Genomic DNA, 26,816 nt, shown 5'->3' with positions numbered 1-26,816 from the left:
AAAGAGACTGACTTGCAGGGCTTTACTCACGATTATGATGTATTATGTTGGTCACATCAAAATAGGGACCTCTTCCATTGCCTGATCATCCCTGTTCTACAAATAGGGTCAGTTCATTACTGTCTTTCTTATCTACGTTTGTACATTTTACATATTTGGGTTATTTTTGCCTTCAAATATTTTGTTTTTTTCCTGCCTACCTTTGCTTATGAGCAAAATACTTTTTTAAGAATGAAGTTCTGTTAGATTAAAGAATTATCTTTAAAACTTTGAGGCAATGTAAAATTTTGTCTTCTCTTCCACCATTCAATTTTGCAATGACAAAAAATGTAAAGTTGTTATATAACATCCTTTAGACTTTGCCATTGGTACCGAAGTCTTCTATTTTATTTTCATATAAATTGCTATTATCAGTGTCAGATGCAGTATATTTATATATGTGGTGACATTTAAAAATGATTTTTTATTTAAGGATTTTGGGCTCGTGAAGTAGGTAAGATGGTTGGACTAGAGCATCCTCTCATTCCGGTTCAGCATCAGTACGTTGTTACATCGACTATCCCTGAAGTGAAAGCTTTGAAACGAGAACTCCCTGTGCTCCGTGACCTGGAAGGATCTTATTACCTCCGACAGGAAAGGGATGGGCTTTTGTTTGGTCCATATGAAAGTCAGGAGAAAATGAAAGTTCAGGACTCATGGGTCACCAGTGGAGTCCCTCCAGGTGGGTTCAGCAAATGAAAGTGTGTGCAGGTCAGATATGTATATTTTATCCTCCCTGTGGCTAGGGGCTGGCGTAGAATAAGATGACTCCATAATACTAGACTATCAAATACCTGGGGCATTAGGAGGTGAGCAGTTTGAGGTAAGCTTTGTTCTCTTATCCTGTTGAACAATCACAGCAGGGAGTAAAGAGAGAAGAGACCAGGTAGTGGTGGAGAAGCTGAAGAAAGATCCTCCCCTCTGCTTTGGGAGACTCCAGGTAATTTTTACCTGCTCACATGAACCTCCTACGTCCTCAGTCTTTCCTTACTCCCCTGCCTGCTGAGTCAAGTTTCCAAATTTGGATGTAGCTGCTATTGTGCTTGAGCAGTTGGAAACACGACAGGTATTAGAGACAGGATATCCAGCCTACTAAGAATGAAAGCCTCAGAGTCTATAAAGGAGCTAGGTAGGTTGGGACTGCACAATAAAGCCCTCCCCTACTACGTAAGTGGATGTGGGAAAGCAGGAGGTACTATACTTTCAAGTTTTGTAAGGGCGAAGGACCTGTTTTTGTTTTTCACGAAATATTTCTACAGTGCCAGATTAAAGACTGGGTCACCTAGTGAAGTACCTCAAGGTTTATCTCTATAAAAGGAGCTAACATGTCATTGGGACACTGAAATGTTATAGGGAATATAAAGAGATGGAGGAAATTGTGCTTTCTAGAATTACACTTTCATAAGCTATTTGGGATAAGGAATGAATGCTTCCTTCCTACTCCTCATGCCCATGGCACAACAAATGATTATTAAAGTGCCTTCCACCGAAGTCGGGCCAGTGAGCTGAGGGTTTTAGTTTTGCTGATTTAGGCCTGAGAGGAATAGCTCCTAATCCCAGAGGAAGTGCTGATCTGCCACCTGGGAGCCTTCCCCTCTGCTCTTCCCCCTGTTGGCAGCCTCTCCTCCAAAGAAATGTTGAACACATATTTAAATAATTTCAGTCAGAAAGGGAGCCAGGTTATTGGCTGGCCCTGAGCACCCACATGTCCTGGCCCAATCCTGGTGATCTGCAGGCCTCCATACCACTGACCCAACGTGCAGTTCGTGAGAGGAGCGAGAAGAAACTGGCCACTGCTATGTGAGGAAATCACCTGTACTGGTGGACACGTTCTTTTAGAAGTTTGTCTGTGGCCCTGCCTTCAATCATAGTGCCTTTTAGGACTGAGAAGATGATTGTACACTGAGGCTCTGACTCTTCACAGAACTCTGCCCCTCACATGTGTCTGGGAGCGGGCTTGGGGAAGGAGGCTTCTATGCCATTCCTTCCCTAGTGAGAGTTAAAAAGGGTCTAGAATCCATCATCCCAGCCCCTAGAGTAGTTTGCCACTTATCCCCAGTGTCCTGACATGACTTTGTAAATTCCCACTTGCCGTCACCTAAAAGGATGAAGTAGACTTTTATGGTTATTTGAAGGAAAAAAGGTCTCTCTTGACAAACCAAATAATTGTTATTAGTTCTTTTTAAATTGTGATTGGATTAAATACTGAAACCTTTAGAGTAATTTGTCAGAGCAGCTGTGGCATCCTGATCACAATGGCATGTCCTTTCAGGTTTTGGAAAGGAGCTCTTTGAGTCTGATCTAGACCGCATTATGGAACATGTCGAAGCGGCCATGGAAATGGTTCCAGTCTTGAAAAAGGCTGACATCATCAATATCGTCAACGGTCCAATCACCTATTCTCCTGACATTCTACCCATGGTGGGGCCCCATCAGGGGGTCAGAAACTACTGGGTGGCCATAGGCTTTGGGTGAGTGTCTCCATGTAATTCAGCATTTTTTACAGAGTCATGTATTTTAGACAAATCTTGTCCCATAATCTTGGGCCAAAAATGGAAAACGGTGGTGCGGGTGGAGGATACAGAGAATTTTCTCCCTTTCACAACCAATGAAATGGGAGGAATAACAATTTTCAGTCTTAAAACCCTGACTATATAAGGGTTTAATCACTTGTATAGGTTTTAAAGAGTCTCTTACAGAAGGGCAATGTTGTCCTTAAAGTTTGTATATTTCCTGTCATTTCCATTATTCATGTCTCTTTTCATGGCATATATGTTCAGATAGGTCAGTTGCCCCAATTGTACAAGGATGTTTTCATAACACAATGTAACGAAGATAATTCACAATATCAAGTGCATAACATATCTGATGCACTTTAATTTTTCACCATAATTCATGTTTGTCCAACATGATTTGTTTCTTTATAATTTCTCAGGTTGCTTACTATTTACAATTCCAGCACCCATTTTATGTTTAATCTCTGTTTGTGCCATTAATTTCATGATTACTAGTGTCATGCCTCATTTACTGTCATATTACAACTTCTAATATCCTATTTTTCTTCTCCCTTTTATTTAGCTATTTATTCAGCTAATATTCAATGATTGCCAGCTCTGTGCCAGGGCTACCACTAGGCACTGGGCTACAGCTTAGAACAAGGCAGGAGAGCTGAGGCACAAAGCTGGTTGGGGTCCTGTTCGGCCAACAGCAGAGAGGCTGGTGTCTGAACTCAGGAAGCAGCAGTGAGGATTGAGAGACAGGAAATAAAATTATTTAGATTTGGTGATCAATTGCATTAGGTCTTGAGGAAGAGATAAAAATAACCAATGATGGCAACCTTTCTGACTTGACCCCTGGTTGCATGCTGGGAACATGGGGAGAGAGAACCAGGAATATAAGGAGTGCCACTTTTCATAGGTTGGGTTTGAGGTGTTAAGTTTAGATCGGTGGGATATCCAGAGGGAGAAAAGCAGATGGAGATATGGGACTGAAAGGTAGAATGTAACTGAGGGCTTAGGTCATCACCTCTAGAGTCTACAGGGAGGCATGTGCCTGGGGGAGAGCTTCCCTTGTACATCACTTGTATATCTTCTTCGGAGAAATGTCCACTTGTAACTTTTGCCCATTTAAAAATTTGGATTGTTTGTATTTATAGTGTTAAGTTTTAGGAGTTCTTTATATAGTCTAGATACAAGACCCTCCTCAGATATATGATTTGCAAAATTTTTCTCCCATTCTGTGGGTTTTTCCACTTTCTTGATAGTGTCCATTGAAGTACAAAGTTTTTAATTTTGAAGTTCAGAATGTTTATTTTTCCTTTTTTGAGTTAAATTTATTGGTGGTAACATTGGTTAATAACATTATATAAGTTTCAGATGGACAACTTTATAATAAGACATCTGCATACTCTACTGTGTGCTCAAAGTCTAGTCTCCTTCTGTCACCATATTTTGACCCCCTTACCTTCTTCATCTGCCCCCTTCCCTCTAGTAACCACTATTCTGTCGTCTGTATCTATGAGTTTGTTTGTTTTATTTGTCCATTTGTTGCCTTTTGTTTTACATCCCATATATGAGTGAAATCATATGGTTCTTATCTGGAGGTTCCTCAAAAAAATTAGAGCTACCATACGACCCAGCAATCCTTCTTCTGGGTGTCTACCTAAAAATTTTTGAAAACACTTACTCATAAAGATAGATGTACCGCTATGTTTATTGCAGCATTATTCACAATAGCTATTTCTTATGTAATATGATGGATTGCTCGCTCTGGCTGCCCCTCCCAGCTTTTATCAGTGATCCATTCTGTGATACTGAAGGCCAATGATTCCTATATCAGGCTGAGCATCAGAATCGCCTGACGGGCATGTTAAAAACAGAATCTCAACTTTGTGGTTAGTCCCTTGCTTGTGTTTCATCCACCTTTATATCTTATCTATGAAATTCCTATTATTTGTCACTAGAATTCATGAACGATGTGTTGATTGGGAAACCAACAAGCAAACAGATTCCCAGACATCACTTCTATAGATTCTGATTCTGTAGTCTGGAGAGGGGCCCAAGAATCTTCATTTCAATGTCGTCTGTTATTCTGGTGCAACCAGTGCAGAGAATATGTATTTGCAAACTGTCTACATATATGCCAGTGCTCACTGACCTTACTTACATCTTACCCTCCAATAAAGCGGTTTTACTTTGGTTTCGTCACAGTGCTAACAAGTCTTTCTGCTTCTAGGTGACTTCCACAATGCCTCCGAATGTTTCATGAATTGAATTAAAACTAGTTTTGTTGGCTTAGAACAGATTATAAGCAGCACATTTAAAGAGCTGACAGTGCTTTAAGGTGTAACATCTGACAGTTTTACAGAGTTATCATAAAAAACAGACACAAACACTCAAAAAACATAGCAGCTGGGCCATGTAGAAGAAGCTAGTCCTGCAGATTAATGCTAGGGATGGAAGAAGAACCAAACTCTTCTCTGCTTATCAAGTATCCTTCTATTTCCACTTCCTACATTACTTCCTTGTGAAAATCTTATCAATTGGACATAGGCATACTCTGTTGTTAGGTATACAAGGGCCCAACAGCTCCATATAGAGCTTGCCTCCTATGTGCTTTTAAACTCCATGTCAATTAATTCTCCACCAGCACTGTAAAAAGTCTGCACATGTGAAGACTAAAGCTCAGGATGGTTACACAACTTGCCCAAGGTCACATAGCTAGTAGTAGTAGAACAAAAATATCTCCTTACTCCATGCTTTTATACTGTTAGCTACTAAACTAGGGGCTCTCGATAGAAGTTTCATAACAAGAGTTGTGTGGCATAATTTGTTAATGGTTAGAGAGCTGAAATTTGCAAAGGATTTTCTTTTTAAAAATAAATTAGGCTTGATTCAGGGTTATCCCCAAATAACAGCACTCTGCCGCATTTGTTTGCTCCTATGCATTGTTGAAAGGGGAAGGACACCATGTGAGTCCACAGGCAACCAAAGCACAACCCTGGCTATGCCCAAGGAGTCTGACAACGATGTGGATTCTGTCATGTGTGTCTTGGCTGAAAAGTGATTAAGAACCATTGCAGAAGTAATGTCTAATAACAGGGAGTGTGCAGTGGGGTCAGATGACAGTCTGTATCCTGAGTCTGCTCTTTATTGCAGTATGGCCTTATTTAACCCTTGTGTGCTGGTTGGCTTGCACATTGGTAAAATAGAGTTGCTAAAGAAAAAAATCAGCTGGTACATGTTAGATGGAAACTGTGCCTGGTAAACGGTAAACACTCTCAGTAAATGTTAGTAAAACTTTATATAGTTTCAGGTATTATAAACAGTATCTCTAGCTTTCAAAAATGGCAACTATTATATATCATACATTGGGCCTGGATAAGTGAATAAGCACTTTAAGCATATCTTTCACAATTATTTTAAGCACATATTTGATAATTTTTCTTCCTTTTTTTGTGGGTAATTTGGATGATCCATGTCGCTTTTTTAAACTGTCCTGAGAAGTGTCAATTGCTGCCTTCTTATTCTACTGAGAAATAGCCTTATAACTAATTCAGGCATTTATTTTTATAAAATAGCAAAACTGGTATCTTGTTGTGGAAAAAAGTTAGTTAACATTTCCAGTCTTCACTAAGGTCCTCCCAAGCACTTAGAACCCATGATTCTGGCTGCTAAGATGCTAGCATCTTGAGACACTGAAATTTCTTGCATTTTGAGGTCCACTCATGTGGCTCCTTTTTTTTTTTTTTTTTTTTTGATTAGTTTCAGGTGCACAAGACAAAGTAATACTTAGATGTTTATCTTTTATATCCCTCACACTGTGTGAACCCCCCGCCCCCATCCACTATCCCTCTGACATCACACAGAGCCATTACCTTTCCACTGTCTCTATTCCTAATGCTGTACTCTGCTTCTTGTAAGTACATACATATACACACATATACATACATACATATACATATACATATACATATAAACTTGTAGTTGACATTCATTGTTCTTCAGCTTCAGCTTCAGGTGTACACTGCAGTGATCAGGCATCTACATCATCCCTGAGGTGGTCTCCCTAATGAGACAAGTGTCCATCAGATACCCTACAAAATCTTTACAACATTATTGATTACGTTCCCCAAATTAATTTTCAGAACCCCGTGCCCATCTTGGGGTTACCGACTGTTTTCTAATCCCCTCACTTTCCCCCTTACCCCCACCCCCCCCGTCCATCTAGCAACCCTCAGTTTTCCCTCTATGTCTCCAAAACTGTTTCTGATTAGTTCATTCACTTATTCTTTTCTTTAGATTCCACATATAAGTGAGATCATATGGTATTTGTCTTTCTCTGTCTGACTTATTTCACTTAACATAATGTTCTCTAGGTCCATCCATGTTGTTGCAAATGGTAAGATTTCTTTCTTCTTTATGGCTGCGTAATACTCCATTGTATAAATGTACCACAGTTTCTTAATCCAGTCGTCTACCGATGGGCATTTCAGTTGTTTCCATGTCTTGGCTATTGTGTATAGTGCTGCAATAAACATAGGAGTGCATAAAGATTTTTGAATTAGAGTTTTGGATTTCTCTGGATAGATGCCTAGGAGTGGAATTGCTGGGTCATACAGTAGTTCCATTTTCAGATTTTTGAGATACCTCCATACTGTTTTCCATAGTGGCTGCACCAATCTGCAATCTCATGTGGTTCCTTTTATTAGTCATCTCCCCACGACTCCCTGCTCATCCAAGTCCTCAGAAGCTTCTCTGAATTTAAACCACAGATAAACTCACAGTAAAGTCCTTCATTAGACAAGAGTGAGTGGGTAGAACAGCACACGGCACACTGTGATACCACATCTATATCAAATTATTTGCCACAATCGTGTTCTTTGTTTTAAAGCATCCTCATACGGAAATAAAAAACAAGCCCACCTTCTCCCCCAAGTGACCCGTTAGTTACAAAATACAGTGGCCAGTGCTCCTTTCAGCCTCCTTCCCACAAGTCCCTGGGTGAGTGCCTCTTATCTGAATGCTTCTAAGATAATGGCCCAAGATCCTTGCACAAAAGTCGTTGCCTAAGGGCACTTGAATAAATTCAAGTGATGAAGAGATGGGCGTGCCACTCTACAGTGTACATGTTTCTCCTGCAAGGTTTCTATTAGTCAGGATAATCACAGCTCAAAAGGACTGACGAGCTATCAGCCACTCAGCAAATGCCTGCTGCTTTCTTTCCACATTCTCCTCAAATGAGCATCCTTGCTACTGAAGAGTGGTGGGTATTCTGCAGGTATACATCTCTTGAAACTGTGAAAACAAACTTGCTATCGCTATTAAGTCAGGCACTTTTAATTTAGTTGCCTAAACGTATTTTTTTGAGGAAAAAAAATTATAGCATACAGAATGTATTGATTGTTCTGAATAGCACAGAACACCCTAACTTTGAGGTCCTGTAAAATATTTAGATATGTTTCATTGTTTGAAAACAACATGTGTTAGTAACAGGATATTTATCTCTGTATTTGAAAGATATGGCATAATCCACGCTGGTGGGGTAGGGAAATATCTCAGTGACTGGATCCTGCATGGAGAACCTCCTTTTGATCTGATAGAATTGGATCCCAATCGCTATGGCAAATGGACAACAACTCAGTACACGGAGGCCAAAGCAAGAGAGTCATACGGATTCAACAACATTGGTAAAGTGCAAATTTCCTGTTGTCTGCAGAGTGTGTACTGAAATGACTTGCAGCGCCTCTGACGTTATCTGCTTTTTATTCTGTGCATTGTGACGGGAGTGGTTAGAGAATCTAAAAGCATGTGCCTTTCAGACCCAACAAGGAATCTATATTAATGTATATATTTAATGTGTAGAGTGCATCAGTGATTTTGTTTTAAATCTATTTGTACTTTGCCCTTTGATGATCAATGTAAATGACAGCATTGAGGGTTTTTTTCTTTTTTTACATAAATCTAATACATGTATATGCTTCTGGATTTTAAGCAGTGTGTTTTCTATTTTCTGAATTCTTTAAAAGTGTTTTACAGTTTTTGTTATAAGCTATTTAGAGTACTGGTGTTCATTTTTCAGTTGGTTATCCTAAAGAAGAACGGTTTGCCGGGCGGCCAACTGAGCGAGTCAGTGGGCTTTATAAAACCCTGGAGTCTAAATGTTCCATGGGGTTCCATGCAGGCTGGGAGCAGCCACACTGGTTCTACATACCAGGCCAGGACACTCAGTACAGGTAAGAAAATGACTTAACCTGCCCGTGGCTCTGACTACAGAATGAAATTTCAGAGGTGGAGTGGAAGGAAATCAGAGGAGTGCCCCCTCCCACCCCATCACTGCACCCAAAAAGCAGTGAGCCTTTCCCTACAACAGTTATTTTCTGGCTGTGGAGCCATTAGTCTATCCTGCATGACATTGGCTTATATCTAGGACCCGTGTGGCCCCCAGAGTCCTACAGCCGGCCCAGGTGAAGTTTGGCATTTTCCAGGAGGTCAAAGGAAACTTCCCAACCCCTCAAAATCCCCACATGCTTTCAGCTGGCTCCTAATGGTTTGTCCTGGTTTAGGACGCCTGGTCAAATCACTTTGTATGGAAATAGTATGGAAATGTGGATTTTTTTATTTATCAAGGAATAGCTCAAAGCAACTGCTTTCTAGTGTGTTTCACTGAGTCATGAAAATTATATACACTGTTGATAAATTAGGCGAAAAGATCATTTACTCAGCATTTTTAGGTTTTAAAACATAAACTATGTCACTAAAAGAATTCTCTGAATTCCTCTATTGTTTTACTTGGGATTAATAATGATTATGTTTTTTTCTCATCAGAAGTCATAAACCAAGAGAAAACAAATAGCAAATCTAGAAATGAAGTTACTTTTTTTTTCATTTTGCTTATTTAAACAGGTTTTGATGTCTTCTTTAAGACCAAATCTAAATGGTGCAAAGTATAGTAAGGGCCAGTTGCTGATGAATGAATTTGGGGTCTGTAGGCCGCAAGTCTAGATCATCTGGGGGCAAAATGCTGCCTTTGTTTTACCTAAATGACTCAGATAAATGCCAGATCTATTCTTCACCTTCTGCTGTTTCGATCTGGCTTGTTTCTTCTACTATTTTAATAATTAAACTACTAAAAACTCATTTTGCAGACTTAGCATCCTGCTCTGAAGTTAAAATACCACATTAGAAGTCCACTTCGTAAAGCAGAAAGGATCCTGCATAATGAAGCAGGAGACCTTTGTTCCAGGCCCAGCTCTGTCATTAAATAACGCAAAGGCCTTGGAAGTCACTTTGTGCCTTTTCTCTAAAAAATGCAGATGCTGGATCAGCTCCTTGCTTAGTGCAGGTGTGGGTCAACTGCAGGCGTGTCACCTAAAAGCCTGTGAGAATGCAGGAGACAGGCCCCACCCCAGACCTGCTGTATCAGAATCTGCATTTTAACAAGTCAAGTGATTTGCATTTGCATTAGTGTTTGAGAAGTAATGGAGAAGACAGCTGTACCCCCTTACATGCTGATCTAATTATGTCCCCCCAAATTGGTATTTTTATATGTTCCCTAGGTGACTCTAATATATAATAATCAAGGTTCGAAACCACAGGACGGGTTAACTTCTAAGCTCTCTTCTAGATATGAGAGACCATGTGTCCTATCTTATTTTCTAGTTAATTAAAACTTCATTCACTATGAAATGGGTCAAAGGGATAGATAAGTAACTTTAAAAAGTCAGATTCCAACATAGACGTGTGATTTGCAAGAACAGAATTTTAGGTTGCATTTTTTCCCCCCAAATGGGATTTACTACTAAATGAATAGGTTTGTTAAAATATCCTGGTTCTGTAATTTTTCTGGAAATGAATGACAATTGTTTTATGACAAACGTTGTGTTTCAGGCCAAGTTTTCGCCGCACAAACTGGTTTGAGCCTGTGGGCTCTGAGTATAAACAGGTTATGCAAAGAGTAGGGGTGATTGACCTGTCACCATTTGGCAAGTTCAACGTCAAAGGCCAAGACTCTATTAGACTGTTGGACCATCTCTTTGCAAATGTCATTCCAAAGGTAAATAACCTTATACAGGTACAAGGTTCAGGATTCTGGCCCACTTAACTCTAGTCTCTCTCTGTCTTTTTTTTTTTTTAAACCAGTGCGTTATTGTAGTCCACCTAATGATTTCTGTATGAACACTAGCACTCTTCAACTGACCAAGAGTATTCTAGATAATTTTTCAATTTAAAGTTTTGTTGAATGAATTATCATCCAAGGACCTTATGTCCTTTCTTAATTGTGTCAATAGGACCTGCAACATTGACTGAAGTATAATTTTTATGACAAATCACTGTAATGAGCATTTCAACTGAGAACTTCAAAATTAATCTTGGGCTTAGGTTTACAGATAGTTCACATAATTGATACAAATGATAAGATTCAGATGTTTTTCAGTGTTGACACCTACATTTTTATCTCCAAGTTGTGTTAAAAGGATGCATAAGATTTTTATTTCATCCTGAGATAATTTGAAATTCTTTTGTGTAGGTGGGTTTTACAAATATAAGTCACATGTTAACACCAAGAGGTCGAGTGTATGCTGAGTTGACTGTTTCTCACCAATCTCCTGGGGAGTTTCTATTAATAACTGGTTCTGCATCAGAACTTCATGATCTTAGGTAAGTGCACACCTAGTAAGAAAATTTTATGTCAATTATACATTGACTCAATCTTAAATTGAGTTTTTTTTCTTTTACCAAAGTTGAAAGTACAACTTTTAAGTGAGGGACCTCGTCTCCACTCCCCTCTAAGAGGTGATCTGTCCATAGTTCTAATAGGATTAACTCCCATTTATTGGGCGTCATCATTGTGTCGGAACTCTTTCTACACATTATCTCAATTAATTCTCTTAAGAGGAATACCTGCACAGTATATGCTATTCCCATTTTCAAATGAGGAAACTGAAGTTTAGGTTAAAGGAACTTGCTCTAGCCAGTCTTTTTGATTCTGATGCCCACATTCAGTCCACTTCAGTAAGCTGCGTCCCTGGGTGATATTCTCCCTATTTCATGCTCTGTGCTCTCTGGTCCACAGCTGGATCTAAGTCGTTGACCTGCCAAGTCGATCCTTCACTTGAATCTTAATCTACTGTTTACTGTAAAATCTGTAGTCTTTAGTATTCGAGAAATGAAATTGGAATATCATTGTTTAATAAATATCTTACTGACAGGTTCTCACTCTAGTTATATAATGATGTAAATTACACCTTCCAATCCAAGATGTATTGGGGGCCATCTTAGTAGCTTTGATTTGTGTAAATCCAGATGGTCGTTTTATGATAGCTCTGTGTAGCTCTAGGCACTGCTCAATAAATTATAAACAAACTCCATAACCAGGTTCCAATAATTCATCAAGACTCAGAAAACTGAAACTTGTCTTTAGAGTTTTTATCTTTTCCTTGTGATTGTCAAAACAATTCTGTGTGTGGTGGCAGGCACATTATTAACTTTCAGCAGCACACATGTGCCTCCTGTGTACAGGTATTAGAGAAAATTTGGATTTAAGTTAATTTTTGAAGATTGAGTCATTAGTTTAAATGCAATAGGGCTGTCACTGTTTAAAATAATGGTATGGCAGAGCTCATTTAAATTGAAGAATCCTTCTGTACTGTGAAAAATTACCCCCAAATTTGTAAGTGGGTGGTTTGTAGAGAATCACTTAACATCTCTGGGACTCAGTTTCTTCAACCTTGAAAATTAGGTGATTATACGAAATGACACCCTGGGGACTTTCTGGTAATTCTAGACACAGCATGTCTTCAGAGAAATAGTATGTTACTAACATGCAGGGTTCAAGCAAGATTTAACACAATGTTTATGACTCAAATGCAGGTGGATTGAAGAAGAGGCAGTCAAAGGTGGGTATGATGTTGAAATTAAAAACATCACCGATGAGCTTGGAGTCCTTGGAGTTGCAGGGCCACATACCAGAAAGGTGCTTCAGAAACTGACCTCTGAAGACCTCAGTGATGATGTTTTCAAGTTTCTTCAAACCAAGTCTTTAAAGATTTCCAACATTCCTGTCACTGCTATTAGGATATCTTATACTGGTAAGAATTGGAAAATAACCTGGAGTAAGTCTCTAAAATGTAAAAGAAGCTACCAGAAATGCTCATTTGCACATACACACACACACACACACACACACACACACACACACACACACTGTCATCAGTGTAATTTTGGAGGAAGATTTCTCCTGCCCAACTTTTATGACAATTCTGTCTACTCACTCCTAGTCTGAGAGAGTCATTCCACAGATTTCCAGTTGTTCTTCCAGTCCTGTAGCTGCCTACCATTTGGAAGGGTAGATGGGAAAATGGGAAGACAATGGGTACTGGAATATTTGGAAGGAATATTTTGGCCAGCTGACTCAATCTGAGAACATTCAAGTTGGTCTCCCATAGATCGTCTCCCATAGAGACCATCTTAACTCTATCAGGCACCTCTCTTAAAGAATTACCACTACCCAGCTTTCCTTCTAGACTCTACGTACATTAGGGACGTCTTCAGATAGCCCCTAACCTTGTGCTTAGTAGGCATTCGAAACAGAGTTCTTTGGTTCCCCATCGATGCACTGGGCTCATTTCTAACTTCCTCTAGACCTCCCTGTCCCTTCACAGAAGGAGTACCTGGTGCCCAGGCATTGATTCAGTTATATGTTGTTCGTGTTCTGGAGTGACCTGGAAAAACATGTTACCATTAGTCCTCGACATGGGGGAACAAGGAGAACACACAGTCTAAAGGCCACTGCCCTTTCCTGGGCGTCTGCCTTTCCCCACCCTTCTTCCACCCAACTTGGCAAAGTAGTAACCAGAATAAAACACAAGCAGAATAAAAACTAAGCAGACGAGGTTAGGTTGAATTTCCTTTGGTTTTTGCCTACAGCTCTAATGGTGAATGAAATGACCAAGTGGGCGAGAAGTGGGGAGTAGGGTGCATTAGAGACTATGGCTTTCCCACAATGAAGACCATTTGAATAAATATCAGTTGCCTATATTTTTAAGCCTCGTGATTTGGGGGCAAGGTGTTGGGGCTCAAGTTGCTAAACCTTGAATCCCTTATCTTGATAAACTATGCCGTGATAATTACTCAACATTATGAAGCTGGGGTCAAGGGTCATTACAATCTTTCTGTCATGAGAAGAGGTGTCCTAGATACCACCCTCTGTATGAGAGAGCAGATTGGGCATGAATGCATCTGTGATATGGCAGGCCCCTTTGCCGTGGGGTTTTGTTGCAACTTTTTTTGTGTGAACTGGTGTTTTAAAACTCAAAACTCAGCAGTGTCTATGCTGCATAAATGGAACCTCTCCATTTATTTATATGGTTTAGCTAATGCACGTTAGACCTAGTGATCATTGTTCTTACTCCGGTGTGGCATTTGTGGGTTTATTTCAGGTGAGCTGGGTTGGGAGCTGTACCACAGACGAGAAGATTCTGCAGCACTTTATGACGTTATCATGAACGCAGGCCAGGAGGAGGGAATTGACAATTTTGGAACATATGCGATGAATGCCTTAAGACTGGAGAAAGCTTTCAGAGCCTGGGGGTCAGAGGTTTGAAATGCTAGCATCTTCATTAAAATTTTATGTTTGTTGTCTCTGATTTTTATACAAGGGCTGATTTTAACTGCTTTAACATTGGCTCTGGCAGTAAGAGAAATTATGTATTGTTAGATAACTTTATTTAATTAGGGAAAGAGGTTTTTCTTTTCGATTTCCCAGTTGAAAGTTCAGTGGAATTATGACACAGTGTTTATTCTGCCTGATTCCTCCCACTTAGCGGAGAGTGCTGGACGTCTGACTCTGTGTGTGGAGTTATAGCTGCTCCAAGGGAGCCTGCCTACCCCACAAATTTGAGGACCACCACCTTTCAAGTTCTTCTTCTTCCTCTGTCATGTTGCCCATCCTCATTTTCTTCTTATCATGCTCCTTTGGGGGAAATTAAAACAAAAGGTGTCTTTCTGAGAAGGAGAGCAGACGATCTAGTATGTGTTGGTCTAGCCTACTTCTACCATTAATCACGGGCACTAAGGGTTTCTATTTGTATGGTAGTTACACTCCATTTTCATATGCAAGAGTTCACTTACCTTCTCACCTCTCCTGAAGAAGACATTAATTGTGATTCTAGGGCAAGGGCTTGGGAGTCAGGGTATCTGAATTATCCTTATTCAGCACACAATCACACTAAGAAACTAAACAACTTGGTCCAGGTTACACAGAGTGGCCAAAAGGTGGTTCAAACTCTGTTCTATTTTATCTCCCATGTGGCAGGCTATCTCTGGACCCCTTCATTTTTTCAGATTCACTAGTTGTTTCCATGGAAGACAGTGAGGTTTTAGGCCTGAGAGGTGAGATAAGGGATGTGGTAAAGAATGTACTTCAGAGTGGGGTCTCGGGTTTGAATTTATCCTCCACCACATACTAACTATGTGCACTTAATCCTCCACACCTGCTGGTTACTTTTCTGTAACATAGAGATACTCTTTATCCTACAGAATTATCATAGATGTTAGATAGTCTATAATGTGCCTAGCACATAATAGAATGATTTTAACATTCTATTTGAATGGAGAGCAAAGTGGATTTGAAAGCACAGGCAGGGCCCCCTGGGAATTTAGACAATGGGTAGAAGCAAGTGGGCTCTGAGGTGGGGAGGGCAACCTCCGGGAGCCACTGCAAGAACAAGGATTCTGAGGCAAGCTGTCATTGTGCAGGAGAGGTGCTCTATTAAGGGACTGTCAGCCTAGATGAGGCTGTAGCAGGAGGAGAAACAGAGGACAACTCTGCCCCCACACTCCTCAAGGAATCAAGCACCAGAAACAGCCTTTGGAGATACGCATATCTCCACCCTCTTGCCATTCCTTTTCTCCTGCCTCCTCTCTGGGAGCCGTCCTCTTAGAGCTTTTTTCCATCTCATTCCTCCGTTTCCCAGCAGTGCCAGCACGCCCTCTAGTGTTATTACAGCAATCGATCTTCTGTGCTTTGTGTCAATTTTATTTTTTCCTGGACAAATTCTGAAACTTTGAGCAGATAAAAAATAATTTTAGAGTTGCTCAAATTGCTTAGAAAATACAAGACAAAAATTTTATATCGTGTAAAACAAATTTAAATTCCTTATCTTGTTTATACAAGGGCTGTGTTGTCATTTTTTTTTGTTGTTAAGTTTGGCTACATTTTATGGAGTTTAGAACTGTTCTCTTGGAACAAGAGATACCAGTGACAACAAAATAAACAAAGAAAAGCCATTAACTTCAGTCTAGTCCCAAGTCGTGGCTTTAGCTCTGTATTTGAAAAGATTGAGATTCAACCTATGTTTTTCCCCTTTCCTGAACTCTGTGGAAGCCATTTTCCTACCGTCTGCTTTCTCCTGTATTTATCCTGATTCCTGGCTAATTGTAAGATAAGTATATTACTTCATAATTTTTCAAAACCTAATTATGTAAGATTATTACATAAAAACATATGAAATTCTTGTTTTGGGAAGGAACATCATGTTGTGTTGTCCCTTCGATGTTTATTACAATAAAAGAGCCATGGAAACAAACTGTGGACTTTAGTTTCTAACTTGCTATTCAAATAACAGTATTTGCTGAAAGGGTACAATTGAATTTTAGATTTTAAAAAAATCACTTTAGAGAACAGTCCATAATTTTCCTTTTTCAGAATCTATATTCAAAATCAAAAAGTGTTCTCTTCCCTAAAGAGTAATACATGGAAGTGATGTTACCGAAATGATTTTCACACATCTAAGATTTAAAATGTGTGCTTCCCTTTTAGATGAACTGTGATACAAATCCTTTGGAAGCTGGACTGGAATATTTTGTAAAGCTAAATAAGGTATGTTTACATTCCAAAGTAAATCTTAAAGATGATGCTATCCCAGAACAGAGCCATGCTTTAAAATTTAACCAAGTGTGATTATAGGACAAATGAGTTTGAACACAAGTGCTAAGCATTGCTTGAGTGCTTGATATTAAGCTTTGTCAGAATTTGATCTCAGTTCACACTCTTGCAGTGTGCTTGTAGATGTAAAATAGCCGAATTCAGCAATTTTAATGACTAAATGTAAGTTCTAAGATAAAAATTCATAAGGATAAGATGTCAGCAGACATTCTTCTAAATCCTGGTGACCTGTGAAGCCACACATCAGCTGATCAAACCTACTGCATTAATGACTCTCCCCTGTTGCTCACAGCACGAAGCAGCCTCCCTCTCGGCAGCAGATCTATCCATCTGCTTATTAAGTATCTTAAGTATGCATCTGAGTATAAACAAATGACACATTTCAAATGTGTTCAGCACAAAATGGGTATTTACTGAAAAGCCAATATGGGCCCAAAGAACCATAACTGATATTAACATTCCAAAGAGAACCCCTGCATCCGTGGTTCTTAACTTATGGTTCTCGGACCACACCGGCATCATCTGGGAGCTTGTTAGAAATGCAAATTCTCAGGTTCTGCCCCCACCTACTCAATCAGATTCTCTGGAGGTCAGGCCAAGAAATCTCTGCTCTTAATAAGCTGCTGGGGATTCTGATGCACCTCCATAATTATTGTGGAAAAGCACATTATGAGGCCGATTTATTATAGCTTAGCTTACCTATATAGGTCCTATGAATATATTAACATATGAGGTTATCCTGTTGTTATGGACTGAATGCTGTGTCCCTCCAAAATCCACGTGTTGAAGCCCTAACCCCCACGTGATGGTATGTGGAAGTGGGGCCTTTGGGAGGTAGGTTTAGATGCAGTCATGAGGTGGGCCCCCAGGTGGAAATAGTGTTCTTATGAGGAATGGAAGAGAGACCAGAGCCTGCTGTGTGTCTGCCATGTAAGGGCACAGCAAGAAGGCTGCCATCTGCAGGTTAGGAAGAGGACACTCACAGGGGAACCAAATTGGCAGGCACCTCATCCTGGACTTCCCAGCCTCCAGAACTGTGAGAAATAAATTCTTGTTGTTTAAGCTGCCCCATCTCTGGTATTTTGTCATACGTAGCAGCTTGAGCTGACTCAGACACCTATTGAGCCGTGTCGTAGTTACTGTAAGAAAACTTGCTAACGTTGCAGTTGGTGGTAGTACTGCAGGTTGGAACAGCAGCTGCTGCTCTTCAGGATACTTGTTAGAATCCCAAAAACAAACCGTCTTGCCTTCGGTGCTAATAAGCTAAAGTAAAGGCTCTTTTCCCATCCTGTGGAAATAGGTAAACACATGCCTATGAATCAGGCTAAGGAAACTTTTTCAATGCCCTTCCATCACTTTCCAAATTCTAGTAACATAAACATGTATATTTAGAGTATTAGATTTTTAGGACAAAGAACTTCCAGAAGGGTTTTAAAGGGACTATCTTTCTGAACGTATTCCCCATCACTTTGATTTTATGACTTGCCATCTGCCTCCAGACCAGAGAAAGCAGGTGCTCAGAATTCTAGCAGACCCTACAACAGATTGCTCCTTCTGATGACAGAAGTCTTGGTTTAGAATAAGGATAAAAATGGCCCGGCTCTTGAAAGCACTAAAGTTCTGTTGTTGGTCACCAGTAGGTAAATAGATAACTGACTCTTCTGCTTCAGTGTTTGGGTATTATTGTTTGGGAATAAGGCATAGATAAATGATCTCTTCATATCAAAAATGAATTTTAAAACTCCCTTGATGAAGATGAACAGGTGTGGATTGTGTATTTATTAGTTCCTTTAAATTATTTCAGTAACCAAAGCTCAGCTCAGAGCTAAGTTTGTTGTTTAACACATAATGATTTTGATTTATGGTATGTTTTTATGATTTCTGAATTGTTGGTTCTCATTCCAGTGTCACAAAGTTAATTTCTAATGTTTTCAGTGGGTGAAGGTCCATATAACACAGGGACCTGGACCTAACTGAGCCAGCCTTTTTCAATGACGTTGACTCAGGTGGTTAGTTGATATCAACCTAACCATACTGATGTTTGCTAATTTCCACGACAGGTGAATAGCTTGGATCAATTTTGTTTAGATACTACAGACAAACCTGGTTTTATTGCTCTTCACTTTATTGCACTTCACAGAACTTGTGTTTTTTACAAATTGAACGCAAGCCTTCAATACTTGAGTATGGCAATGAAGCAAGCTATACTCTTTCTGCTGCCGTAATCTCTCTGCAAGTTACAAATCTTTCAATTTGTAGAAAACGCAACATCTGTGAAGCGCAGTAAAGTGAAGAGCAATAAAGCCAGGTATGCCTGTATGTAGAAATCCCTGCTAGGCCCTTAAACATTTGCATAATGATTGTATAAGCCATAATCTGAAGAAAAACGTAGAGATTCAGGCTGTGTCCAAGCTAGGAGAGCCCCTGGAGACCACCCAGTACTACCTCCTCATTTGAGGGCTAGAAAACTGAAGCACAGTGAGGCAAAGTGACCGAGGTGCAGTCCAGGGTTAGCCCAGGGTGAACTCTGACCTCACTATTGTGCTTTTTCATCCACCACTTTTCCCAACAAGGTCCTTTTCCATAAAGAGCCTTTCAAGGTCCTTTCAGCCTTGAATAAGTGCCCAAGAATTTCTTTTTCTGGGAACAGATATCGTAGAATTTACATGGACTACATTTTATTAATTGATACCTCCCACAGTCATGTTTTTGTTATAACTAACTTTGTGTTTTATAGTAGGATCAGAATCATTGCTTTGCTCATTTTAAGAAGGAAAATAGGTGGGTGAGGAAAGCAAACACTAGGCTTTATTAGGGTGCATGGTGTTCTTGTCAAAACTGGTACAAAATAGGGAAAAGAAAAAAGGAGTATTGAAGAAATCTTAGATGACAAAGGAAGATGGTGCGATGGCACTTGTTTTCCTTACTTCTTAGAGTTGTTGGAGCCTCAATTCCCCCAAGGAGTTGGCTGAAGTGCAGTAGATACACACGTTTGCACACATTCATTTGTCTAGTCAACATTTATTATCATTTATTAAACACCTTACTAGGCCACGGGTCTAAAAGTTAAAACTATTACACCTGATGGACCTCAGGATCTCACGAAGATTGAAACAAATGGTATTTCAGGAACTAAAGCTGTAGGAAACATTCTTAACATTAATTTTGAAAATGTCTACCGGCGTAAGGGTTGTCTAGCAGTACACAACAGTGCCATCTTGTGGACAGTGAGCATAGGAAGCGTCAATCAGAACTGTAATAGAGGTAAAAATGATTGAATACTTGTATATACTTTTAAATCTGCTCAATGAAATCCCCTCACCTGAAACAACTCATATCATCATTCTTAATGGTATTAGAATTTTTTCCAAAGGAAGTTACTTTCTGGGGAAAAAATTAGTGGCATTTTTATTTTTTTAAGTTGGAAATGAAAGAAATGCGTTAATCAAGAGCAAAAGGAAAATCAGCTGCCTTAAGATGGAGTCATTAGTATTCTTGGAATTACTGACTCTTTGTCCATTTCCAGAGGAACTCCAGCCAAGATTCACAGAGAATCAAGTACTAAGTGTAATTACATTCATGTTTAAGCAGATTAGAAGAATACTTTTTCTATAAGATCTCTGCCCTCTTCTTTCTCTCCCTCTTTCCCTGTCTTGGGCTTCTAACCATTAGAAACGGAATAAACTGTAATATGCATATTGACCACAAGTTAGAAGACAATGTTGATTCTAGAAAATACAGGATCTCTCTTTGTGGAAAAACTATTTAAAGTATAATTATCAGGTAAGCAAAACAAAACAAAACAAAACAAATGTACAGTGGCAAAGAACGCCAGGCCTGCTACATCCTAAGTATTCAATATGTTAGCATTATTAAAACATAAGAGTGGAACTAAGTCATTGTTAACAGACAACAAGAAAGGAAGGAATTTCTAATATTCTCTAGTGGTAAAAGTACCCAACTTTGTTGGGGATATTTTAGGAAAAATGGTAATAGAAATTGAGAAGGCAGAAAATTTTCAGTGACTCTCAGTCTTGGCTGTACATTAGAATCATCTGGAGTAAGATTCTTTTAATCATATATGCTTTAAAAAATCCTGAGGCTCAGGCTACACCCCAGATCAATTTAGAAAGACTCTCTGGGGTGGGGACTCAGGCATCAGTATATATATTTTTAATTCTCCAGATGATTCCAGAAAATATTGAGAGTGATTGTTTTAAACCAATAATTTTCAATTAGCTGAACTTTAGTATCTTGGAGAATTTTTTTTTAATTCCCTGTTCCCTACCCCCAGGGATCCTCAATGTGTGGTTCACAGAAGAGCAGCATCAGTGTTACCTTGGGACTTGTTAAAAATGCAAGTTGAATACTAGCCCAGACCCCCAAAATCAGAAACTCTGGGGGTGGGGCCCAACAGTCTATTTTCCAAGCCCTCCAGGTGATTCTGAAGCATGCTCAAGTTAGAGAACACTGACCTACCCCAAAACAATTGGATCAACTCGGGAGGGGGGGGTGCGGGGGGGTAGGTTCTGGGATTCTTGGTTTTATTAGGCAATGAAGATTGAGAACCACTGTCTTAGTTATTTTAACCTCATGCCTGCTGTGGTCCTATGAATAAACAGGAAAGCAGAAAAACAGATAGACTGGTCAGAGGATAGTGCTATAGAATCTGTGATGAATTGGAAATGAGTCAATAGATGTATGACCCCTTTTGGTTAGCCTGCTGGTTGTTAATACATTCTACCTTGTCTTTTTTTTTGCAACTGGGCAATAGTGATATTTTGTTTTAAATACCAAATTCTAGCTGTGTAACCTTGGAAAAGCTACTCGTATTTAACTTCATTTGCCCCTGAGCTTGCTAATCTACGAAATAAGGGCTCCCTTGCATGTCCAAAATTGTACAAAATACCAGCTACCAGAGTTGTTGGTGACACTGGTGCTATGTTATCTATACACATAATTGTGTCATTTTAATTAAGCCATTCTTATTCTCTTACCTATTTCCGCTGCTGAATGATAAAAAAAAAAGAACAGGAAATTTAAAAAAAGGAAGTAAAACCTTGGCTGAGATAAAGTTTATAATTCCTGAAATATCTGTCAGAGGGTATTAAACTAACAGTTGTTGAATCATTATCCTCATATATATCCAATTTCTGTTATGAAACATACTTTAATTCCACCCTACAAGCTTAAGTGTACTGGTTAGTTGACTGCTATATAATTTGGAAGTTCATGGAAATTTGCATGGAAATTTTTATTATTTTTAACAGCGTAACTAAATATGCAATGAATTGACATATTAAAAATGTACCATTTGATGTTTTAATGCATGTATATACTCATGAAACCATCACCACAATGAAGATAGTGAGCACATTCCCTTTCCCCAGAAGTTTGTTCATGCCCTTAACAACCCTGTCTCCCAACCCTCCCTATACCCCAATATGCACCCAAGGAAACTTTTATCACTATAGACTACTTTGCATTTTCTAGAGATTTATATAAATGGAATCATACAATATATACTCTTTTTGTCTGGATTATTTCACTCAGTATAATTAGTTTGAGACTCATCTGCGGTGTTCTGTGTATCAGTTGATCGTTTCTTTTCATACTAACTTGGATTCCATTGTATGTATATACCACAATTTGTTTATATACTTATTGATGAACTTTTGGGTTGTTTCCAGCTTAGGGCTATTATAAATAGAATGGCTATGAACATTTGTGTCCAAGTATTTGTATGGACACATCCTTTCTTTCCTCCTGGGTAAATACCTGGGTGTGGAATAGCTGGGAAAAATAGCAGGTATATGTTAGCTTTTAAAGAAACTGTTTTATAACGAGGTGTACTATTTTATATTTTACATTTTCACCAGCAATGTATGAGAGTTCTAATTCCTCCACATCCTTTCCAAATACTTGTCACAATCAGTCTTCTTTACTTAGTTATTCTAAAAGATATGTAGTGGTATCTCATCATAGTTTTATTTCCTTAATGACTTGATATTAAACATCTTTTTATGTACCTGTCTACCATTCCTATATCTTTTTATGTGAAGTGTTTGATCAACTCTTCTACTTATTTTTAATTTTTCCCCCTTGTTTTTTGAGTTTTGAAAGTTCTTTATGTATGTATGCTTTACCAGATACATGCTTTGCAAATATTTTTTCCCAGTCTGTGTCTTGTCTTTTCATTTGTGTAACAGTGCCTTTCAAAGAGTAGAAGTCTTTAATTTTTCAGTTTAAAGCCCTTACTGATACGTTCTTTAGTAGATCATGTGTTTGGGGTTGTATCTAAGAAATCTTTGCCTAACCCAAAATCGCAAAGATTTTTTGCTTTTTCCCTAGCGGTTTTATCAGCCTATGATTCATTTTTACTTAATTTTTGTATCTGGTGCGAGATATGAAGTTTGTTTTTTAGCGTACAAATGTCCAATTGTTTCCAGCACCATTTGTTGAAAACAGTATACGTTCTGAACTGCATTGCCTTTGTACCTTTGTCAAAAATCAGTTGTCCATATATGTTTAGGTCTGTTTTTCACTCTACTATGTTTTATTGATCTGCAGACAGTCCCCAGTTTATGAATGTTTGACTTAACAATTTTCAACTTTATGATGGTACAAACGATTTTCGACTTTATGACGGTACAAAAGCAATACACATTCAGTAGACAGAGTACTTTGAATTTTGATATTTTTCCCAGGCTAGCGATACTTTCTCGTAATGTTAGACAGCAGCAGCAAGATGATTTTGTCCAACTGTAGGCTAATGTATGTGTTCTGAGCATGTTTAAGGTAGGCTAGCTAAGGTATGATATTTGGTAGGTTAGGTGTATTGATTACATTTTCGACTTACATTTTCAACTTAAGGGTTTATCAGTCCATAACCCTATCATAAGTCAAGGAGCATCTGAATTTGTCCTTCTTGACACCAATACCACACTCTCCTGATTCCTATAGCTTAAATCAGGTTGGAATGGCCCTGCAACTTCTTCATTTTCAAAGTTGTATTAGCTATTTTGTGATCTTTGAGTTTTCATAAATTTTATTTATTTTTTATTCATTTATTTTGTTCTTTAGATTCCACATATAAGTGAGAACATATGGTATTTGCCTTTCTCTGTCTGACATATTTCACTTAGCATAATACCCTCTAGGTCCATTCACATTATTGCAAATGGGAAGATGTCATTCTTTTTATGACAGAGTAATACTCCCTTGTGTATATAAAATAGAACTACCTTACGGCCCATGTGTATGTCCTCTTTGGAGAAATGTCTATTCAGGTCCTCTGCCCGTTTTTTAATTGGATTGGGATTTTTGTCTGTTTGTTTGTTTTGGTTTTTGGTGTTAAATTGTATGCATTCTTTATAAATTTTGGATATTAAGACCTTATTAGATGTATCATTGGTGAATATCTTCTCCCATTCAGTAGGTTGTCTTTTCATTTTGTTGATGGTTTCCTTTGCTGTGCAAAAACTTTTTAGTTTAATATAGTCCCATGTGTTTATTTTTTTCTTTTGTTTACCTTTATGAAGAAGCTATTACAAGAAAAAAAATATTACCAAGAGCAATGCCAAAGAGTTTACTACCTATGCTTTCTTCTAGGAGTTTTATGATTTTGGGTCTTACATTTAAGTTTTTAATCCATTTTTGAGTTTATTCTTGTATATGGTATATGAAAGTGGTCCAATTTATTCCTAGGTTTTTAAAATGCAGTTGTAAATGGGATTTTTTTTCTTAATTTCTCTTTCTGACAGTTCATTATTGGTGTATAAAAATGCAACTGATTTCTGAATATTAATTTTGTGTCCTGCTACTTTACTGAATTCATTTATCAGTTCTAATGGTTGTATGGTAGAATGTAATGACAGTTTTACTTGTTCCTTTCCAATTTGGATGTCTTTTATTTCGTTTTGTTTTTTGTTTTGTTTTTTGGTTTTTTTTTGTCTGCTGTGGCTAGGACTTCCAATACTATGTTGAATAAAAGTGGTGAAAATGGGCATCCTTCTCTTGTTCCTGATCTTAAGGGGAATGCTTTTCCCCACTGAGTATGATATTAGCTGTGGGTTTGTCATATGTGGCCTTTATTTTGTTGAGATATGTTCCCTCTATTCCCACTTTGCTGAGAGTTTTTATCATAAATGGATGCTACATTTTGTCAAATACTTTTTTGCATCTATTGATACGATTATACGATTTTTTCTTTCGTTTTGTTTATATGATGTATCACATTAATTTATTGTATATATTGAACCAACCTTGCATCCCAGGAATAAATTCCATTTGGTCATGATGTATGATCTTTTTAATGTATTGCTGTATTTGGTTTGCTAATATTTTGTTGACGATTTTTGCATCTATGTTCATCAGAAATATCCCTACAATTTTCTTTTTTTGTAATGTCTTTGTCTGGTTTTGGTGGCTGCATAAAATGAGCTTGGGAGCTTTCTGTCCTCTTGTATTTTTTTGGAGTAGTTTCAGAAGGATAGGTGTTAATTCTTTGGATGTTTGGTAAAATTCACCTGAGAAGCCACCAGGACTTTCGTTTGTTGGGAGTTTTTTGATTACTGATTCGATTTTGTTAGTAATAATTGGTCAGTTCAGATTTTCTGTTTCTTCTTGATTCAGTCTTGGAAGATTGTATGTTTCTGGGAATTTATCCATTTCTTCTAGATTGTCCAATGTGTTGGCATATAATTATTTGTAATATTTTCTCACAATCTTTTGTATTTCTGTGGTGTCAGTTGTCACTTCTCCTCTTTTATTTCTAATTTTATTTATTTGGGTCCTTGCTTTTTCTTGATGAGTCTGGGTAAAGGTTTATCAATTTTGTTTATCTTTTCAAAGAACCAACTCTTGGTCTCACTGATCTTTTGTGGGTTTTTTTCAGACCTTATTTCATTTATTTCTGCTCTCATCTTTATTTCCTCTATCTACTTAGTTTGGACTTTGTTTGCTGTTCTTTTTTTAGTGCCTTTAAGTGTAAGGTTGGATTGTTTATTGGAAATATTTCTTGTTTCTTTAGGTAGACCTGTATTGCTGTGAATTTCCCTCTTAGGACTATGTCCTGTATGTTTGGGGTTGTTATGCTTTCATTTTTATTTGTCCCAAGGTATCTTTTGATTTCTTCCTTGATCTCACTGCTGACCCATTCATTATTTAGTAGCATGTTATTTAACCTCCATGTGTTTATGTGTTTTTTAGGTTTTTTTTTCTTGTAATTGATATGTAATTTCATGCCCTTGTGGTCAGAGAAGATGCTTGATATGGTTTCAATCTTCTTAAATTTATTGAGATTTGTTTTGTGGCTTAATATGTGTTCTATCTTGGAAAATGTTTCATGTACACTTGAAAAGAATGTATATAGGCTGCTTTGGGATGAAATGCTCTAAATATCAGTTAAATCCATCTACCCTTGTGTGTCATTTAAGGCCACTGTTTCTGTGTTGAATTTTTGTCTGGAAGATCTGACCATTGGTGTCAGTGGGGTGTTAAAGTCCCCTATTGTGATTGTATTATTGTCAATCTCTCCCTTTATGTTGATTAATAATTGCTTTATATATTTATGTGCTCCTGTGTTGGGTGCATAAGTGTTTACAAGGGTTATATCTTCTTGTTGGATTGATCTCTTTATCATTATCTAATGTCCCTCTTTGACTCTCCCTATCTATCTATCTATCTATCTATCTATCTATCTATCTATCTATCTATCTCTAAGATTGAACAAAGGAAAGTTTAATATAAAGCTTTTTAAGCCCTTGGAAACACAAATGACAGAGGGTCAGCAGTATTTTACATATAGGTTTAAATACTTTGATGCTTCAGCAACTTAAAGTTGTCTTGTGATTTAAAAAAAAACACTTATACAAGAATAGTACTGTAAAGCTAAATTCATATTTCTATAATAATCTTTTTTTAAAGAATTGTATTAAAATATAGCTAACATGCAATATTACATTAGTTTCAGATGTATGTCATCGTTATTCAACATTTACATACCTAAAGAAGCTATCACCATGATAAGTCCAGCAACCATCTGACACCGTACCACGCTATCACAATATTATTGACTATATTCCCTATGCTGTACATTACATGCCTATGACATAATTGTTTTATACCTGGAAATTTGAACTTCTTATTCCCTTTCACATTCCCCCCTTTTTAATTTTTCAATTAGAGTCAACATTCAATATTAATTTATGTTAATTTCAGGTGTACAGCATAGTGGTTAGACATTTATATAAATTTAAGAAGTGATCACCCTGACTAGTCTAGTACTTACCAGGCACTATACATAGTTATTACCATATTACTGACTATAA

General features: G+C 38.1%; 1 protein-coding gene across 3 annotated transcripts in view; it reads left to right on the top strand.

Moving 5' to 3' along the window:
• The window catches only part of DMGDH (dimethylglycine dehydrogenase), a 60,997-nt gene that overhangs the window by 17,615 nt on the left and 16,566 nt on the right, over window positions 1-26,816 (top strand). For 2 of the 3 annotated variants that reach the window (XR_004423535.1, XM_033110665.1), the window contains exons 6-14: window positions 473-721; window positions 2,312-2,510; window positions 8,058-8,227; window positions 8,620-8,773; window positions 10,428-10,593; window positions 11,068-11,198; window positions 12,411-12,628; window positions 13,979-14,136; window positions 16,360-16,419. Coding sequence is in view for 2 of the 3 variants with exons in the window: in XM_033110665.1 (XP_032966556.1) it covers window positions 473-721; window positions 2,312-2,510; window positions 8,058-8,227; window positions 8,620-8,773; window positions 10,428-10,593; window positions 11,068-11,198; window positions 12,411-12,628; window positions 13,979-14,136; window positions 16,360-16,419 (1,505 nt within the window). In the remaining variant the exon portion in view is untranslated. The remainder of the gene's footprint in view (window positions 1-472; window positions 722-2,311; window positions 2,511-8,057; window positions 8,228-8,619; window positions 8,774-10,427; window positions 10,594-11,067; window positions 11,199-12,410; window positions 12,629-13,978; window positions 14,137-16,359; window positions 16,420-26,816) is intronic. The other variant, XM_033110667.1, reaches the window with a different exon arrangement.

Source organism: Rhinolophus ferrumequinum, chromosome 7 (assembly GCF_004115265.2).
Source record: "Rhinolophus ferrumequinum isolate MPI-CBG mRhiFer1 chromosome 7, mRhiFer1_v1.p, whole genome shotgun sequence".
Taxonomy (NCBI): domain Eukaryota; kingdom Metazoa; phylum Chordata; class Mammalia; order Chiroptera; family Rhinolophidae; genus Rhinolophus; species Rhinolophus ferrumequinum.
This window is presented reverse-complemented; position numbering and strand designations above follow the sequence as displayed.